The sequence below is a fragment of the Ostrea edulis genome, chromosome 5, assembly GCF_947568905.1.
Source record: "Ostrea edulis chromosome 5, xbOstEdul1.1, whole genome shotgun sequence".
NCBI lineage: Eukaryota > Metazoa > Mollusca > Bivalvia > Ostreida > Ostreidae > Ostrea > Ostrea edulis.
In genome coordinates this window covers 32,861,946-32,882,001 of record NC_079168.1, presented here as the reverse complement: position 1 = coordinate 32,882,001, position 20,056 = coordinate 32,861,946, and the positions used below count along the sequence as shown (strand labels likewise).

The 20,056-nt window shown below is 37.1% G+C and overlaps 1 protein-coding gene across 22 annotated transcripts in view; it reads left to right on the top strand.

Moving 5' to 3' along the window:
* LOC125651463 (protein unc-13 homolog A-like) overlaps nucleotides 1–19,626 on the top strand; it is a 131,658-nt gene extending 112,032 nt beyond the window's left edge. For 10 of the 22 annotated variants that reach the window (XM_056165835.1, XM_048880065.2, XM_056165823.1 and 7 more), the window contains 14 exons: nucleotides 140–405; nucleotides 2,625–2,710; nucleotides 2,938–3,064; nucleotides 4,959–5,055; nucleotides 5,788–5,931; nucleotides 6,188–6,265; nucleotides 6,393–6,470; nucleotides 6,939–7,189; nucleotides 10,417–10,471; nucleotides 10,774–10,845; nucleotides 13,472–13,573; nucleotides 15,249–15,570; nucleotides 16,569–16,728; nucleotides 17,098–19,626. In XM_056165835.1, the coding sequence (XP_056021810.1) occupies nucleotides 140–405; nucleotides 2,625–2,710; nucleotides 2,938–3,064; nucleotides 4,959–5,055; nucleotides 5,788–5,931; nucleotides 6,188–6,265; nucleotides 6,393–6,470; nucleotides 6,939–7,189; nucleotides 10,417–10,471; nucleotides 10,774–10,845; nucleotides 13,472–13,573; nucleotides 15,249–15,570; nucleotides 16,569–16,728; nucleotides 17,098–17,383 (2,124 nt within the window). In that variant the 3' untranslated portion in view covers nucleotides 17,384–19,626. Of the gene's footprint in view, nucleotides 1–139; nucleotides 406–2,624; nucleotides 2,711–2,937; nucleotides 3,065–4,958; nucleotides 5,056–5,787; nucleotides 5,932–6,187; nucleotides 6,266–6,392; nucleotides 6,471–6,938; nucleotides 7,190–10,416; nucleotides 10,472–10,773; nucleotides 10,847–11,545; nucleotides 11,570–11,705; nucleotides 11,721–12,974; nucleotides 13,044–13,471; nucleotides 13,574–15,248; nucleotides 15,571–16,568; nucleotides 16,729–16,860; nucleotides 16,923–17,097 lie in introns of those variants that run through there. The other 12 variants (XM_056165829.1, XM_056165827.1, XM_056165832.1 and 9 more) reach the window with 11 other exon arrangements.
* Nucleotides 19,627–20,056: the final 430 nt, after the last annotated feature.

Here is a 20,056-nt window from a genome sequence, read left to right as displayed (position 1 = left end):
TATAAACTGATGTGCAAGTCAGAAAAATGTAGCATTATAGTGTTAGAAATGTTACTGCTTGTATAAACATTTTTTACATCCATTTTCAAACCTTCAAATATAATTTTATTTTCACTTGCAATTTTCTTTATTGTTTCAGGTTCAAGAACTGCCAAGTCCTCCACGGGCCAGTATTGTTGTAAAAGACTGTGTCATAGCATGCATTAAGTCCACATACCAATTCTTGTTTGATAACTGTTATGAACTATACCAAAGGGAGTTTGTACAAGCAGAACCCTCGGAACAAAACATTCCAGGCACAGAGTGTGTCAACGAGAACAGCCTGGACTTCTGGGATAAACTCATAGCTCTGATAGTGTCCATGATAGAGGAAGATAAAAACAGTTACACCCCAGTACTAAATCAGTAAGTATTAATCAGATACCCAGTACTAAATCTGTAAGTGAATCAATATAATGTATTGCAGGTAGTAGTTTTAGTGTGCTGAATTTTTTTTAGGTTTTCTGGTGTGCTAAGGAAATTCACCTAAAATGAAAGTGCCAAAAACTTTCCCTTCATACATGTATATATGTGAGGTGTGTTAAATAAAATGTAAAATTCTGCCAAGAAATAAAGTGTCAAGATTGCAAAACTACTTTCTTTTTATGCCCTGCCCCCTCTCCCCTATCCCCTTCCCCACCCCCTCTTCCCTATCCCCTCCCCCTCTCCCCATTCTCCCTCTCTTCCCTATCCCCTCTCCCCTCCCCTTCTTCCCTATCCCCTCCCCCTCTTCCCTATCCCCTCCCCCTCTCCCCTATCCCCCCTATCCCCTCTCCCCTCCCCCTCTTCCCTATCCCCTATTCCCTATCCTCTCCCCTATCCCCTCCCCCTCTTCCCTATCCCCTCCCCCTCTCCCCTCTCCCCTCCTAATCTTCCCTAACCCCTCCCCCTCTTCCCTATCCCCTCCCCCTCTCCCCTATCCCCTCTCCCTCTTCCCTATCCCCTCTCCCCTCCTAATCTTCCCTAACCCCTCCCCCTCTTCCCTATCCCCTCCCCCTATCCCCCCTCTCCCCTATCCCCTCTTCCCTCCCCCTCTTCCCTATCCCCTCTTCCCTATCCCCTCCCCTATCCCCTCCCCTCTTCCCTATCCCCTCCCCTATCCCCTCTCCCTCTTCCCTATCCCCTCTCCCCTCCTAATCTTCCCTATCTCCTCCCCCTCTCCCCTATCTCCTCTCCCTCTTCCCTATCCCCTCCCAATCTTCCCTATCCCCTCCCCCTCTCCTCTATCCCATCCCCCTCTTCCTTATCCCCTCACCACCATCTGGTTTCACATGTAAATGCCAAGTTTCCAGTTTGAATGAAAATGTCTGTATACTCTTGTGATGAAATTGTTGTATTTTAGCATTTTCAGAATTAAAATGCCTATTACCCAGCATTAGAAGTATGCATTAAAATAACCCATTACCAAACATTAAAAGTATGCATTAGAAATACCAAATACCCAGACTTGGATATGCATGAAAAGTGCCCAATACCCAGCATTAAAAGAACTCAATACCCAGCACTAAAAGAACCTACTACCCAGCACTAAAAGTACCCAATACCCAGCACTAAAAGTACCCAATACCCAGCACTAAAAGTACTCGATACCCAGCACTAAAAGTACTCGATACCCAGCACTAAAAGTACTCAATACCCAGCACTAAAAGCACCTACTACCTAGCACTAAAAGTACTCAATACCCAGCACTAAAAAACCCAATACCCAGCACTAGAAGTACTCAATACCCAGCACCAATAAAACCTACTACCCAGCACTAAAAGTACTCAATACCCAGCACTAAAAGTACTCAATACCCAGCACTAAAGGTACTCAATACCCAGCACTAAAAGTACCCAATACCCAGCACTAAAAGTACCCAATACCCAGCACTAAAAGTACTCGATACCCAGCACTAAAAGTACCCAATGCCCAGCACTAAAAGTACTCAATACCCAGCACTAAAAGTACTCAATACCCAGCACCAAAAGAACCTACTACCTAGCACTAAAAGTACTCAATACCCAGCACTAAAAAACCCAATACCCAGCACTAAAAGTACTCAATACCCAGCACCAATAGAACCTACTACCCAGCAGTAAAAGTACTCAATACCCAGCACTAAAAGTACTCAATACCCAGCACTAAAAAACCCAATACCCAGCACTAAAAGTACCTGTTATTCAGCATTGAAAGAACCCGTTACTCAGCATTGAAAGACTCCAATACCCAGCGCTAAAAAGTATGCATTAAAAGTGTCAAATACCTAGCATTAAAAGTATGCATTAACAGTACCCATTACCAGCATTGAAAGTACCCAATTCTGAGCACTAAAAATTATGTATGTATTAGACTGGTGGCAATCTCTGAATATCTCTTTTCTTGCAATCACATTACTCTTCACAAGAGAATCTTCCTTAATTTACTAATGCATTTTGTTATTGTCTGCATTGTGCATTCAAAAACCAATTTGAAAAAATACTTTGTGAATTTGAAATCGCATGTGTCTCTGAAATCTTAGAATGTCATGCATCCTTCCTCATAACAAACATCAAATCAAGAAAATTACATCGACATTTATCATGACATTTCCTTTTGTTACCCAGATTCCCTCAGGAACTGAATGTAGGACAGGTTAGCGCGGCCAATATGTGGGCTCTGTTTTCACAACACTGCAGCATGTTCCTGAAAGGTAGCGACAATTTATTTTGTGAAGAAATCTTCAAAGGTGTAAACCGTCAATTTGTGATTGCTAGGGAATGACATTTGTGAATATAAAGCAAGCGTGGGTAAATTGATTCTGCTGTAATGTTTTCTATGGTTTAGAAATAACAATGTCAAATGTTTCACTATTAAACTCAAGAATGAACCTGGTAGACAATGTGAAAATCTAACAATTTTTTTCTCTCCTGCTTACAGATCAAGAACAGGAAAAACCATGTAAAAGTTCAGAGTATATGAACTTACATTTCAAGATAAAATGGCTATATTCCAAGTTCATAGCTGATGTGCCACAATACAAGGGGACTGTACCTGAGTATCCAAGGTAGGTCTTATGCTGGACACTGGTCAGGACTTGTCTGTAGTCAGATACTGGAAACTGGTCAGGACTTGTCTTTAGTCTGATAGTGGACACTGGTCAGAACTTGTCTTTAGTCTGATAGTGGACACTGGTCAGAACTTGTCTGTAGGCTGATGTTGGACACTGGTCAGGACTTGTCTGTAGGCTGATGTTGGACACTGGTCAGGACTTGTCTGTAGGCTGATGTTGGACACTGGTCAGGACTTGTCTGTAGGCTGATGTTGGACAATTGCTACTACTTTGCTTTGATTACATTCACGACAAGGTTCACATTTGGATGAACTCCATTTTCCCTATCATGTAACGAAGATTCTACGTGATATGATGATAAACACACGTCATATGAATGCCTTACCTTAAACATGGCAAAGCTTCAAAGGACATGCAGTGGGGGCCTCCATGGCCGAGTGGTTATAACATCACGCTCAAAATCACACGGCCTCTCACTTCTGGTTGGCGCGGGTTCAAATCCCGCTCATGCCGGTAAGTAAGAAAGTTTCCCAGTTTACTTTCGGAAGGCCGGTGGTCTCTTCCCAGGTACATTGTATCTGGGTTCTCTCTTCCACCAATAAAAACTGGGCACCACCAGATAGCTGAAAAATTGTTTAGTGTGGCGGAAACATCAATCAATCAATCAATCAATCAAAGGACATGCCAGTAACGTTACATAACAAAGTGACACATCTTCACAGGTTTATGGTATGAGGCCCTTTTTGTATTAGTATTTCTTATGTATGTCAACTTTCAAACAGTGTTTATGATGTATGTAATTATATCCTGATTGTATGTTTATTAGAGAATATTTAGGATTTGGCGTAGTCGAAGCTGATGCTCTAGATCGTGGCATAATCGTGAATTAGCGTGTTCTCTTTGTATGATAATGGAAACCGCTGCGGTGGTCTAGAGGTAGAGCGTTCACTCCACATGCGAAAGGCCGGGGTTCGAATCCTGGCCGCAATAGACCTAAGTCGTTAAAACAGTTAGTGACAATTCCATTGCCAAACGCTCGGCATCAGGTGTGAATGTCATGAGTCCTTGAAGATGACCTTAGAAACGGATGTCCCATGTCACAGTAGGTGTGGCACGCTATAGAACCCTCAATGTTCAGTGGCCATAAGCGCTGAGCATAGGCCTAAATTTGAAGCCCATCACCAGTATTGGTGAGTCTCCATAATAGTGAAAAATTCTCGAGAGGGACGTTAAACAAGATACAATCAATCAATCATATGATAATGGATGAAAGGAAATTTTCACATATTAGCTGACCATGAATTATTTTCTTGCTTCACTGCCAAAGGCCTAAAAATGTGAATCCCGCTACAGTGGATTTTTTCCCCGTATATAAACGGTATAATTCCCAATGCCAAATACTATCATTTTTTCCCAATTTGGGGCTATAAAATGCCTAGTAACAAACTGCTATAACATCATAATTCAAGGCTTGCAATTTGCTATAATTATGTGAAACATTGTACAAGTTTAGAACTAATTTCTTCACTTCCTCTTATTAGGTCAATAAAATGGTACTCGTTCGTAAAAGTGTAAACAATGAATACTTGTTTATTCTTTAAAACATGACTTATTCGATGTTTATTTTAAAATAAATAAGATTTGTGGATACGAAAGAACATTCCCAATTTGTTTTATTTTGACGCTATTTTTTCCAAATGAATGGATATGGGTACCATTTCTGTATGGTAGGGGGAAAAAACCAGTGCTACGCTAAAATAGTTTACACACACAGTATATCGACAAGGAAGTGTATTCTGAGATGTTTAGAAAATTGTTATACCTATTCCATTATGTAGTTAGTGTTAGTCAGTGCATTTATAAAGCAAGACTTGACCTTTGGTTGTAGGTGGTTTGAACCCTATGTTATGCAGTGGTTGAATGAAAATGACGAGGTGTCGATGGAATTTTTACGTGGTGCTTACGAAAGGGATAAAAAGGATGGGGTAACTATAATTTCTAAAAATGTTTGTTTACTTTGGAGTAAAGCCGTGTGAAATTTTGAAGTTTTAAGACATTTATGCACGTACAATAAATAGATTATAGTGAGTGAAGCTCACGTCGCAGCGACGCAACGAGCTCGCTCCAATGATTACACATATGAGTCACGTGATTTGCTCTTCATCAGCTGAAAAAATATGAGTATTACCCATAATGCTTCTGGAAAAATGTCGCCGTCACTGAGGTATACTTCATTGACAAACCCGTAATTAAAATAATTAGATTGCTTAGAAAGTACCATAAACGTTTTTAAATTCCAGACAAGCTCAAGCTTTCTCATAGCTTTAAACGTTTTGTTTTTGCTTGGTTTGAGAGAAGAAGAAAAAACATTGCAGCTAATATGACATCACAATGAAAGTTCTATGTACATCCACCGCGTTAAATTTCCTGCGTTAAGTGAAGAGGTGGATAAAATGTCTATTTATAAGTCGTGTTGCAAGATGTTAATGGGCTTCGCTCGTCTCAACGGTCACACCGTACAACATATTAGTCATAATGGGTTATCACTATTTCTTTAAATAAAATTGATGATCTAATTGACACAAGGAAGCTAATGATGTGAAATATAAGTATGCACAGTTGTCCAGAAATTCTTCACAACACGGGATTTTTAATTTGTATAAATATTGTATGATTTTAAGAATGATGTCATTTAAACATAATTTTTTCCCCTCCAGTTCCAGAAGAGTTCGGAGCACTATTTGTTCTCTAGTTCGGTGGTGGACATATTTACACAGCTAAATCAGTGTATAGAGGTGATAAAGAAGCTGGAATGTCCAGATCCCGAGATCGTTAAGAGATACATGAGGAGATTCGCAATTGTAAGCTTACAGGATTTATCGTAGATTATCTAATATATGCTTACAGGATTTATCATAGATTATCTAATGTATGCTTACAGGATTTATCATAGATTATCTAATGTATGCTTACAGGATTTATCGTAAAAAATTATCTGATGTTTATCATAGAAATTAATGGAGAAATATTTAATAGATTAAGGTCCTCATGAAAAGAGAGTTTAATTCAGTGTGTATACATGATTGTATTTTCAGATGACTTATCTTTTGTTTTCAGACTGTGAATAAAGTCCTGATAGCTTATGCTGATGTTGTTAAACAGGACTTTGAGAAATATACTAACGATCATAAAAAAGTAAGTTTCCTAATGGACAGACTTGTGCATATTCATTAAGATAAAATAAAGTTGAGAAGAACTGACTGATCTAAATTACGAATCCACATCTAATGGATAGATGGAAGTTTATCATATTGTCTTGTAGGCTTGTATTTTAATGAACAACATCCAACAGTTACGTGTTCAGCTGGAGAATCTGTTCGAGTCGATGGGAGGTGAAAAGGTATGACATGAACTTTCGCATCTCGTGACTTTCGAGTCGATGGGAGGTGAAAAGGTATCACATGAACTTTCGCATCTCGTGACTTTCGAGTCGATGGGAGGTGAAAAGGTATCACATGAACTTTCGCATCCCGTGACTTTCGAGTCAATGGGAGGTGTAAAGGTATCACATGAACTTTCATATCTCGTGACTTTCACTTTCTGGAGGTATTTATGCTTTTGTAATGTGAAAAGAATTTAAGAATGAATATGGATTATAAGAAGATTAGGGCAAACATTTTGCTAAGCCGAATACTACATTAATCGCTAAAGACAAATATCATTTCACCTAACAATATATCTTACTCGGTATAGTAAAACGTGGTTATATAGTAGGGGTGATCTTACATGACAGGGCTCACTATACTTAGGTTTACCATGTAGTGCGTCACGATCTACCTCATGGTAAAACCTGTTTATTGTTTTTCAGCTTGATTCAGACACCTCCAGCATTTTAAAGGAACTTCAGAGTAAGCTGAACAGTGTGCTTGATCACCTAAGTTCTGTGTTTGCAAAGAGCCTAGAACCACAGATCAAACAGAGCACACGAGAATTAGGTTTACTTTTATCAAAAGTGAAAGGGGCTGGGCAAGTCTCCCTGTCGCAGCCCAGTCAGAGAAACAGCATTCAGCAGGAGTCAGAGATAGTGCTCAAACCTCTCATGGAACTCATTGATGGCAGGCATGTTTTTATTTTAGTATTTAGCTCACCTGAGCTGTTCACTTAGTTGAGTTTTTGTCGAAATTTGTCCATTGTCTGTAAACTTTTCACATTTTCAACTTCTCAAGAATCACCAAGCAAAATTCAAAGTTTTACAATGGATTATTTGGGAAAATTCTTCGAAAAATGTGTTCTTCTCTAAAACCTCTTGGGTACAACAGACCTGTGACAGAACTGTCATGCCACAACTGGAGATTTGAAAATTTTCAGCTGGAGTTTTGGTCTGATAACTGGAGATTTTTTATCGACATTTTTTTTTTTACCGTTTTTGTGTGTTCATTGGCTAATGAAATCATGCTACTAGTAGTTTTTTGTGTTACAAGTGTCTGAGTTCATAATCATCAGATCCTTTTTGTGTTGAGAACATTGATAATTCCTTTTTTGTGTTAAGAACATTGATAATTCTTAAGTCAATACCTTAAAAACCACAATTAAAAGAAAAAAACTTGTTATATTTATATATTTATTACAGAGATAACAAGTTATAACAATTATCACTTTTCAGAAAAGTTGACCAACATATTAGATCTAGGCCTACTAACAAATTTAAGCTCACTTGAGATTTCAGCACTGGTGAGCTAAATAATATAAAGAACATGTTCTCACATAAAAGAACTACATTGCATATCTGAAAACGTGGGGTTTTTTTTCAGTGAAACGTGTAGTGAACAAATATATGTTACAAGACTTGGCCACGTACTATTTATACATGCATGTGTAAATAAATATTGAGAAAATTCGAACTGTGCACACCCATCGTCGTCTTGCCGTATCCATCTTTGAATATACAGTTCAGTTAGAGATAATCCATTCTAATACAATTGTGTCATTCTGTCCACACATATTACGAACATCTTCAGTGCCCACTTTCTTTTCCTACCTGCTCCTTACCAAGTTTTCAACAGCATCAAAGATCGTCCGACTTCAACTGTTGGTATCACTTCCTAATCACCAGAGCGTGTGCCAAAAACAATCTTTTTAATCATCCACTAATTGTTTATTATCACTAATTGCTGTGTAATCATAAATAAACTCCTCAAATGGCTTCAGTAATTACTGTACCCTCATTAATTGACGTTTACCTGTGCAGTCACTGTGACAGAGAAATAGACGACTTTCGATTGTCTCGGGGTTTTTCCTTATCAATATCGAAAAATGGCGCTCAGAAAATTTTTGTTGTTGAAAATTTGAAATGACGGAAGATTTTACATTTTAACGGAAGGAACGAAAGGGGGGCTCAAATTCGGGAGATTTTGTCTTCCAACGGAAGAATCACAGGTCTCGTACAAACATTTATTAATATGTGACCATCCTTTTTTTAGTGTAGATGTAAGTTTCATCAGACCATTACATCCAGGGTCAGGGCAGGGTCCACAAGAGGTTTTAAAAGTTCCACATAGGAATATATGGGAATTGAAAAAAAAAGAATTTCCTCTCAAGAACCACAATGATACAGATTTTTAAATTGATATGCATACATCTTCATACAGTATCATGTGAATTCAAAATGAAATATAGGCCCCTCAATAACACTAGGGTATAGTTTGTAAAATGGCAGCGCTGTCATGAGCTTTGTATTAAAGGGGCATGGACACGATTTGAAATGAAAATTTTCCAATTTTAATTTCCAGATCTTTAATGTTTACAATGCTTGACTAAGGTATTTCTAATGGTCAGAAAAAATTTGAATGTCAGTTGTGGAGTTACAAGAGATACATGTATACAGCACTCAGGAATTCTTTGTTATGTAAACAAGGCTTGTGCCATGATTTTCTGTACATGTAGATTGCTTAATAGAAAATATCATATTTAAAATAAAATGAGATGTGACAAACACTGGAATCTGTTTATTTGGGATCAGAAACCTATGTAAACAAAAACATGACTCAAGCCTTGTGTATATAACAAAGAATTGTGAGCTCTGTATATCTCTTGTACCTGGACAACATACATTCCAATTTTGCTGACCATTAGAAAATTTTTAAATGCCTCAGTAAGCATTGTAAACATTAAAAATGGAAAAATAGAATTTGAACATTTTCAGTTCAGAATCATGTCCATGCTTACTACTACACATCTGTTAGGGGCCACGATAGGGGTTTATAGTTATGCATATAGTATAAAGGAAAATTCTTTGAGAATCTTCTTTTCAAGAAACATAAGGGCTCATTTTCTGAAATTAGTACAAATGTATGTGAAAATTCTCAGAAAGTGTACCATAACGCTTAGGTCAGAAGTGGGGGCCGTGTCAGGTGTTAGGTACCATAACACTTATATCAGGGTGGGGGTGGGTCGTGTCAGATGTTAGGTACCATAACACCAATGTGAGGGGGGTTGTTGTTGTGTTAGGTACCATAAAACCTATGTCGTTGGGGGGGGGGTGGTGTCATGCCAGATGTTAGGTACCATAACACCAATGTAAAGGGAGAGAGGGGTGGGGAGGGGGGGTCGTGTCAGGTGTTAGGTACCAAAAAAACCTATGTCGGGGTGGGGTGGGGGGTCATGCCAGATATTAGGTACCATAACACCAATGTGAGTGGGGGGTGTCAGGTGTTAGGTACCATAAAATCTATGTCAGGGGGGATGTCATTTAATGTTTGGTTTTACATTAGAGAAGTCTTTAAAAATATTTTCAAAGTACAGCACAATTTTTCCAACTATATGGAAAGCATACACGTGTAGTATAAATTCAAATTTGTTCCCGATAGGGCCACAAGAGGGGTGTGGGGCATTATTGGGATTTGATATTTTACATGAGGGGTGTGGGGCATTATTGGGATATAATATTTTACATGGGAAATGCTGTGGTTCATATGAGCGATGTGGCCGAAGGGCATCTTTTGTATTGATCATACAATCTCCCATTAATAAAAAAAAAGATATACATGTATATTTAATAGCCTCATATGCATGATCTTCTTTCTATAAGTCCTTGTCTACCACATACTGACTAGATGTTCAAGTTCCATTATATACATAGACCATCTTTTTAAAAATCGATGGATTTTAGGTTTGATAGTATTCACAATTGTGTAACTCTAGTGAGAAATGCTGGTTCAATTCTTGTCATTCTTGAGTATGTGACATATTATAAAAGTTGTTTCTTGCATGATAAAGTTAATGCATTGTATCAGATTTCATCATGACTAAATGATATGTTTGCTAATGTCCTGCATGACTATTAACAGCTTGACAATGTTTGCACAAGAGTGTGAGAAAACCGTTCTGAAACGTCTGCTGAAGGTAAATGAAAGCTGCATGGTCAAATTTCAATATCATAACATAGAATTTACTATAGAACTTTGTAGAAAGAGTGTAAATTAATTCATCATGTTAGAAGACATCAGTTTAATCTCCTCATAAGGTTCATTGAGCATTAATACTTTGCCCACTTGTTGAAAAAACACAACAATTTTTAAGAATGACATGTTTGTACATAATGGCTACAATTTTTTTCCTCTTTGAGATCATTATATTGCCAACATTGTGAGATAAATAAAACACAAATGATAATGCTATAACGAGGCTGACCTTGACCTTTGTAGGAGTTGTGGAGGATAGTGATGTATACGATGGAGAAAACAGTGGTGCTGCCGCCTCTCTCTGACCCGAGACAGGTGAGGAATGAATTTTTTCATATAACATGAAATTCATATATCATTCAAACTCTTCAGGTATCAAAATCCAATTCTATCAATCAGCAAATAAGTTGGCCATGTGCCTTGCAAACATGGCAGATGTAAATGGTAGTGTTTGTGACAATACCTTTTAAAATGAAAGGTGTTTGCAAGGCCAAGAATTCTCCACTAACCATGCTAGTCTGGATGTGCCAATGTTTTATATTGATGAGCTCAGAGTTGCTGGGTTTGTACAAACTGCATACAGCCAGTATCCATTTTAAATACTGTACATGTCTATTAAACGTCAATCTATGGAATTGATGTGAAATATATTAAATCAAGAGAATTATAGAGTTTAACTGCATTTGGTCTAAATGTATGAATTCTGCTATAAACTTAACATATTAAAAAGAAATATTTTTTAAAAAACCCAGATAATTACAGTAGTTAAAATTTATGTATGTTTGTATCTGTTTAAATTGGTCTGGAAATGAACATGAAATTTACATTATTTGTATGTTTGTATCAGTATGTTTAGATTGGTCAGGAAATGAACATGAAATTTACAATATTTGTATGTTTGTATCAGTATGTTTAGATTGGTCAGGAAATGAACATGAAATTTACAATATTTGTATGTTTGTATCAGTATGTTTAGATTGGTCAGGAAATGAACATGAAATTTACATTATTCTAGGAAAAAGAAAAGGACCATGTCACGGTACATGCTTTATTTAGAATTGGACAGTTTTCTGCGTTGCCTCGTAATCTGATACAAATTCATACATATTAACATCCATGTATCGTGCACAGGGGATGAATTTGTATCAATTAATTGCTGCTTTTGTTTTATGAAGGGCAAGGCGAAAAAGGTGATGGCCATTTTATTTTGTCGAAGATTTTTTAATCAGTATATGCCAGTAACCTCATCATATTAACCATGTGTGGCGGAAAAGGGCGTTTAGTATTCTGCTTATTAGGCCTCATATAAACTTAGATTAGAAGTTTTTCCTGGCTGACACATGTTCAGAAAGAAAGAAAAAATCATAGAACATTCTGAAAATGCTCCATTTTCTTCATACTTTGAAAACAAATTTCTATAAACTCATTATATTCCTTAAATTTAGAAGGGAGAAAAATAAAGTATAATTTAATCATTTGCATTGTACCAGTTTCTAAAAAGATCTTTAAGACTAGACAATCTTGAACTTGTGTCAGTAAAATAACTGAATGACATCTTAAGGTTGCTCAGAGATCAAATGAATTTTAAAACAAGGTTAAGTTTATGTTTTGTGAGCAAGCTGCTTGTACCATTCGCAGTCCCAATGATGGAGGAGGGGGGGGGGGGGGGTAACTAGCGACCACCAAGGCTAAGGGGGAGTATTAGGATTATCCATTTCATCTGCTGGCTGTCTGAGTGTTTTGTTTTGCCATCGGAGAGAATGGTTTTCGCTCAGGAACCACTTTATCTGGCATCCTCACACAGGAACCACTTTATCTGGCGTCCTCGCACAGGAACCACTTTATCTCACACAGGAACCACTTTATCTGGCATCCTCACACAGGAACCACTTTATCTGGCGTCCTCCCACAGGAACCACTTTATCTCACACAGGAACCACTTTATCTGGCATCCTCACACAGGAACCACTTTATCTGGCATCCTCACACAGGAACCACTTTATCTGGCGTCCTCCCACAGGAACCACTTTATCTGGCGTCCTCCTGTCCCCTGTCCTGAGGAACTCGTCACTTTCATAATATAACACAAGACAAATCCAAATGATAAAGACAAATAGGAACGAGAAGTGCATACTTTATACAATGGTTACTTATGACCAGTGTGTTTGTGTGTCATTTGAAAATGGAAAGTGCCAGAGAAAGGCAACAATATAAAATGTTATCCAGATTTTAAGCTTGAATTAGTGGGAAAAGGGGGGGGGGGGGGGGTGAGGCCCATTTATAGATTAAAATGTGACCACTGAGCAACCTTAACACACAAAATCCTCTGTGATATTTTATCTCACTCATCAGACCATCTTGTACAGGAGTTTAGAGATTACAGCCAAACAAACCATGGAACGGTCGCAGTAATCATCGTGTGAATGCATTATTTATTTTTCCAGTTCTTGTCACTGACTGGGAAAGGGGTCATGTTAAATGAAAAACCAACATTTTTGTCCAAAATTCGAACTGTAAGTTGAGAAGACATTGTGGGCTTGTGATGACCGAGTTGTTGAATTGTGTAGGATGTCATTGATGTGTATACCCCCCGCTGAGTTGTGTTCCATCCACGGTGTCTCACCTCTGTGTCCTCCTCACACAAAACAGTTGTATAGCAGTTTGAGATTTCCAAGGAACAAACTTGCTGAGGGAATATTCACATGGAAATTTCAAATCTTTTGAGTGAATCGGGTTCTGTTTTATAAATCCTTAAAGCTAGCTTTGAAATTTCCAATCAAAATTATTTCACATCAAGGAATTTTCGCCTGGAAATTTCAAACCTATGACTGTTCGACGTAGGTTTTGTTTTCTCTAGACTGTCTCCAAAACATGCAGTTTTCGTCATCTCTTCTTCACTGTTTTGATTTGAATTCAAGCTTTACACTAACCTTGATTTCAGCTTATTCCCCTCCCCGGTGCTGCGCAAACTAAAATAGAGGACGTGTCGCGGCTTTTTCTGAGTCACGTCAGCCAAATGCCCATGAATGTTCCTATGATCCAGGTGACTCCTGCATTGCATGTGAAGTGCCAACTCAGTTGTGTTAAAATCTCAAGTGTTTCCTTGACACTGATGTTGTAGAGTTGTATAGATCAGGGCTGCGTTTAAGATCATAGCGGCTAGCCTCGGGGCTAAGTATGGTGGCTGATTTGTGCCATTTTACAATTCAACATCTTTTCGTTATTTTGAGGCAAAAAGACAACAAATCAATATTCAGCAACTTTTCATTCTGAAATAATGAAAAGATGGCAGTAATGATAATATTAGCTACTTTTCGCCTCGAAATAACGAAAAGATGACAAATTGTAAAATGGCACGAATGCTGCCACCATACCTAGCCCCGAGGCTAGCCGCTACAATCTTGACCGCAGCCCAGTTTAAGTTGTAGTGTGTTGTACTATATAGATGTTGTAGGCCATGCATTTACACAGTGCATTTACTTTGTTTGGATAAAATTGATTTGTGTTTGAAGATTTTGTTGACCTGTATTTTTGTATTTGTACACCTGTACGGCTACACGAGTCATCAGCGACTCATTAGATGTTGTTTTTATTAGTTGTGATGTATTGTTCTGAGTTCTTGTGAATTAGAATATCTGCAGAAAGGAACTGGTGAAATTCTTGGAAACCTAGTAATGAAAAAAAAAGCACCATCACAATTGCTTAATTTCAGTGGATAATGTGTTCACATACTGCAAGATGGTTGAAACTCGGCCTCCAAATGTTGATTTCTTAATTTTTATTTTTTTTTAATTTGCATGCAACCTTCCTTTAAAATGTGTATTTGGTATCTGAATTTTTGCTCTTTGATTGATTTAAAACTGATGAAAAAAGGCATATTGAAATGACCTGATGATTTAATGGTATTTCAGTAATTTTACTGAGTTCATTTTATTTACTGAAATGTTTTACCTAAGAATTTATGGTAGTAAATCTTGTTATTTTGAAAGATACATTGTATATTCATTTAAGAAAAGAAACAGTAGAAACAGAATTAGCATGTCTTCAATGGAACATAGTTTCATCAGGCCTTGCACCTTACTTCTGTTAAATTAAGGAGGTATACTACATAGACATAATGGCTGGCTTCCTTTTAAAACTTGAATGAAAATATAAATGTCAGCAATATTTGTAAATTCCTATTAAATTTGATTGTGAAGCTGGGTAGCTCAGTTGGATAACATGTCAACTGCTGATCTGTAAAAGGCGAGTTTGAGTCCAGCAGAGGTTTTAGATTATTTTTCAGATTACTTTCTACTAAAACTACATTTTTTAACTAAATTAAGTGAATTTAAAAGTTTTCGATTTCAAAATATTGTTGTACATATCCTCCACTTTTCTTCGATATCAGATTTCTCTTGTGTGTTATTCCTCCTTAATTTAGCAAACAATATCCAACGAGTGATCTTTCTTATACCCAATCTCCATTTCTAGATGTATGTTTTATGCTGTATACACTGTCTATATCCACAATTTTAACAGATTGCACCAATAGATTTATCTCATTATTTTGGATAATTATATTGAAAACTAATAATGCCATATGGTGGAAAAGAAATTACTAAATGGATACGAAAATTCCAACTCTACCTTTGCAATTGAACTTTAAGAGTAAAGTTTAATGTGTACTAGTTGTTGTGGTGCAGTAAAATTGATGGTTTGTTGTGATGTACCTGCAGGACATGTCTAAAGAGGCAGAAAAGAACCTGACCCCTAAGCAGTGTGCTGTGTTAGATATGGCCTTGGATCACATCAAACAGTTCTTCCACGCCCAGGGCCAGGGGCTCAAGAAAACCTTCCTGGACAAAAGTCAGGAGCTCCAGAGTTTACGCTATGCCTTGTCTCTGTATACGCAGACCACAGACACGCTCATCAAGACGTTCGTCAGCACCCAGACGTCTCAGGACCAGCCTTCACTGGAGGACACCGTGGGGGAGGTGTCAATCCAGGTGGATCTGTTCACACACCCTGGGACCGGGGAACACAAGGTCACGACAAAAGGTAGGGAGATTTCTGTTCACACACCCTGGGACCGGGGAACACAAGGTCACGACAAAAGGTAGGGAGATTTCGGTTCACACACCCTGGGACCGGGGAACACAAGGTCACGACAAAAGGTAGGGAGATTTCGGTTCACACACCCTGGGACCGGGGAACACAAAAGTCCCAACAAAAGGTAGGGAGATTTCTGTACAAGTCGTGCCTGGTCTGTGACTCGACTGAACGTCTTCTTTTCTCAATTTCTTCTTGAGAAAGAACGGGCTCAAATCTATATGGCTCCAAACTTAACTGTTTGTGACTTGTCATGTTTACAGTGCTGCTGATGAAATAAACTGGAACCAACGGTATTTTAAAAAAGTGGTGACATATGTTTTAATTGATTATTAATGGAATTAAGTGAAAATTGAGTTTTTATGCTTTGAACCCATAATAGTGCGAGTATGGAGTTATCTTAATCTGTGTTTTGTGTCAGCTTTAAGGAGGTATTCTACATTGTCATAATGGCTGACTTCCTTTCAAAACATTGATGAAAATATAAATATCAGCAATATTTGTCTATTCATTTCAAATATCATTGCCTAGCTTAGTAGCTCAGTAGGTTAGCACATCATCTGCTGAACTGTAGATCACGGGTTCAAGACCAGTAGGAGTTTTAAAAAAAAATTCAGATTGCTTTCTTCTAAAACTACATTTTTTGACAAAGTAAAGTAAATTTAAAAGTTTTCATTTTTAAATCCAATAGAAATTTCACTGGTGTAGCATTCCTCCTTAAGACATTGTAACATGCAAGGATTATTGTTTGTCCATCTGTCTGTCTATCATACCTAAGAACTTTGTGTAATAGGTAGGAATTCCCATGACTCTGTCCATCTCTCTGTCCATGACTGTCCATCTCTCTATCCATGCATCCTTCCACTGCAGGCAATGCCACACATTCATTGAAACACCCTATTTGAACATTGAAATTCAGAAGTAACGGACTAAATTTTCAATTTCAGTTGTTGCGGCTAATAACTTGAAGTGGCAGACATCTGGCATGTTTCGTCCATTTGTTGAGGTTAATTTGATTGGTCCTCATTTGAGTGATAAACGACGAAAGCACTCCACTAAATCCAAAAGCAACAATTGGTCACCAAAGTTCAATGAAACCTTCCACTTGTAAGTAAATCATCATTTAGTACTTTGTCAATCAAACCTTCTATTTGTAAGGAAATTAATATGTACATGTAGTACTTTATCAACGAAACCCTTCATTAATATTAATACTTTGTCAATGAATTTCTTGTGGAGTCATGGTATCAGTATCTTTGTGTTGTGTTTGGTACCCGACCAGTGAGATATGGAAACACAAGGTGAAAAGCTTATGAATATTTAGCTTTCTACATTGTATTTACCAAAAGAATGACATTACCTAAAAACAAATAAAATTAGAAATGTTAGCCTTTTGTAATGCTTGTAGGGAGAAGGCATTTTCTTGAATTCTGGAATTTATATTTTGAGATTGAGACAAATTTCTTATTTTTGCAGCATTCTTGGAAATGAAGATGAGCCTGATGCTTATGAGCAGCACATCTGTGTTAAAGACTACTGTTTTGCTCGGGAGGATAGGCTGATAGGAGTCGCTGTGTTGCAGTTACGAGACATTGTCGAGAAAGGCAGCTGTGCATGCTGGTGCCATTTGGGAAGAAGGGTGCACTTGGATGAAACGGGGTGGACAATTTTACGCATTCTCTCTCAAAGAACCAACGACGAAGTTGCAAAAGAATTTGTCAAGTTAAAGTCAGAGTCTCGTTCGGCAGAGGACGTGTCATGAAACGATTTTAGGAATAGATAATTAAATCAATTTTGAAATGTATTCTGCCATGTTTGTTTTCCGACATCGATGTTTATTGACTGCCCTGTCGCCTGTGTTCACCGTCAGTGTGTTTAGTTTGTTGGTTGTCGGAGTTATTGAAGCTTATTTTGTGCTGCGTCTTACAGATGAAAACAGGTTTCTTGCTTATTGAAACTTTTGAAACAATTCATGCCAGTTGATGATTTGATTGCATTCTTGCAACTGCAGAGTTGTGACAGAACTTTTTTTATGTACAGTTGTATATGCTTGATGAATGAGTTGGAATGTAAATGCTTGATCAGTTATAGATATTTACAGATAGAAGAAAACTTGTGCAGGGCAATAAATATGACAATTACATGTTTTTCATGAAAGGAGATTGTTTATCATGGTAGACTTTATTTTAATTTGATAAACTTTAGAATGTTTCTTTTCCCCTCTTTTTTTATACACCGAAGAAATCCTCATTCTCTGCCACAGAAATCCTTATTAGTTGTGATGCCTTTATAGAATAACCTTGACATCATTTTAGTGATGCCTTTGTAGACTGACCTTGACATCATTTTAGTGATGCCTTTGTAGACTGACCTTGACATAATTTTAGTGATGCCTTTATCATGTTTATGGATTAACCTTGACATTCTTTCATTGGGACCGAGTGCAATTTTATTTCTTACTAATTCCAAAGAAATTCCATTTACAAAACCATCTTGACAGAAAGTAAGTGTTGTAGGTCTTTTTATTGCGTAGTAGTAGACGATGAATAAACGTGTATCTTGACATGCCAATCATGGCCATTTTGATAGACTTGTCTTCCATGAACTTTAAATTTATACACAAGACTTGAATATGTGTACGCATTTCATTTGAATCCATCTTTTTTTTCCACATTTTGTTGTTGTTGGTAATTTAGTTTTCATCTTGCTCACTTTCACATAATCATGTAATTTTTTACTGTATAATATTAATGAAGTCAAATTAAAATTCATGATAAAATTGATGACAATTGTTTTATGATTAAAATGGTATTCCTGCTCAAATTTTGTCCCTTTTTTAAAAAAATGTTTAACAGATATTCACTTTTCTGGATCTTAAGTGTGTGCAGAGTGAAATAAAGATATACTGCATATTTTATTAGACATTTTTTTGCAAGGTACATGTATATCGGTTTATAAGCTCATGGAATAAACTCATAAAGATTTTTTTTTACCTAAAGTTTCATTCATTATCTCTCTTTAATCTAGTCATGTCTGTTAACATTATTTCCGCCTTAGACTTTTCAAGTGATCTTTTTGAATATCAATATAAGATACTACTATATCTGTCCAATATGAATAGTATATATTGTATTAATATATAAAGGTTGTGTTAAAATTTTGTTATCTGTATTGTGACTCAACACAATGGAAATTATCAACATCTTAAAAAATGTTGATTTTTTTCCCCACTCATTCCAATCAACATATACATGTAAGAGGCATTGTGTGTGACTTTTGAATCTTTTGTTTACACATTCAAAAACTGAGCTCTGGAATTTGTTGCATTTATTTTTAAAACTGGTCATTGTTTGCAGTTACAAATTATATGCATTCATGCAAAATGTATTTCTTTTTAGGTCAAAATTGTTATCATTGTGTTGCTTCTGTCTACGCTAAACACGCTCCATATTGTGACCTCATCGCTTCCCCTATGGATATCAATATATTATTGGTATAAAACATGTCGCTGTATAAATATGCATAGAAAATCATAAACAAGTGCAATCTGTTTACTTTGAATTAAAAATAACCTGGCGTATTTCACCAAAAAAAAAACTTTATCAATCCTTCATTTGTTTTCTGTTTACCTTCTGGGAAGTTTTTGTAAAATGAGACAACATTAAATTTTAAGAATTTTACATGCACAATCATCCAGAGGGGACAGTGTATATGAAAACATTTTCAAGTCATTCGTTGAATTCAACTCATTATTATTTTTTTTCAAAGTTCGAATGTAGAAAAGTAGATCTGAGAACTGCCTGTGCTCAACTTTCTGTGGGTTTTTTTTACTTAAGTCTTTACTTTTGCAGATCTTGAGTTTGTTACATTGTTAGAGAAATTTATAATTGTTACTGTGACAGTAAACCCCCACACATACAGGGTGACAGTGGTTGTTTAACTTTGACCTTTTATTCTTGTTATTTGTACTTCTGGATACTGAATAAATTCCAAATTTCAATTTAATCAGGTATTTCATTGTCTATGCTAAGCTTTCATCAACATTGCCTTCTTCGGTACATGGGCCTCTGTGGCTGAGTGGTTAGAGCATCGCGCTAAAAATCACATGGCCTCTCGCCTCTGTTGTCGCGGGTTCGAATCCCACTTTCGTTGGTAAGTGAGAAAGTTTCCCAGTTTACTTTCGGAATGTCGATGGTCTCTTCCCAGGCACATTGTATCTGGGTTCTCTCTTCCACCAATAAAAACTGGGTGCCACCAGATAACTGAAAAATTGTTAAGTGTGGCGGAAAACATCAATCAATCAATCTTCACTACACTACGCTAGTATTGTTTAGTGTAAACTTATCGTGAGAATAATCCTGTTTATTTTCCTGCATTCCTTCCTCCCATTGTCTGTCTGAATTTGTCTAATGGACATATCTGTTGAACCACGGAA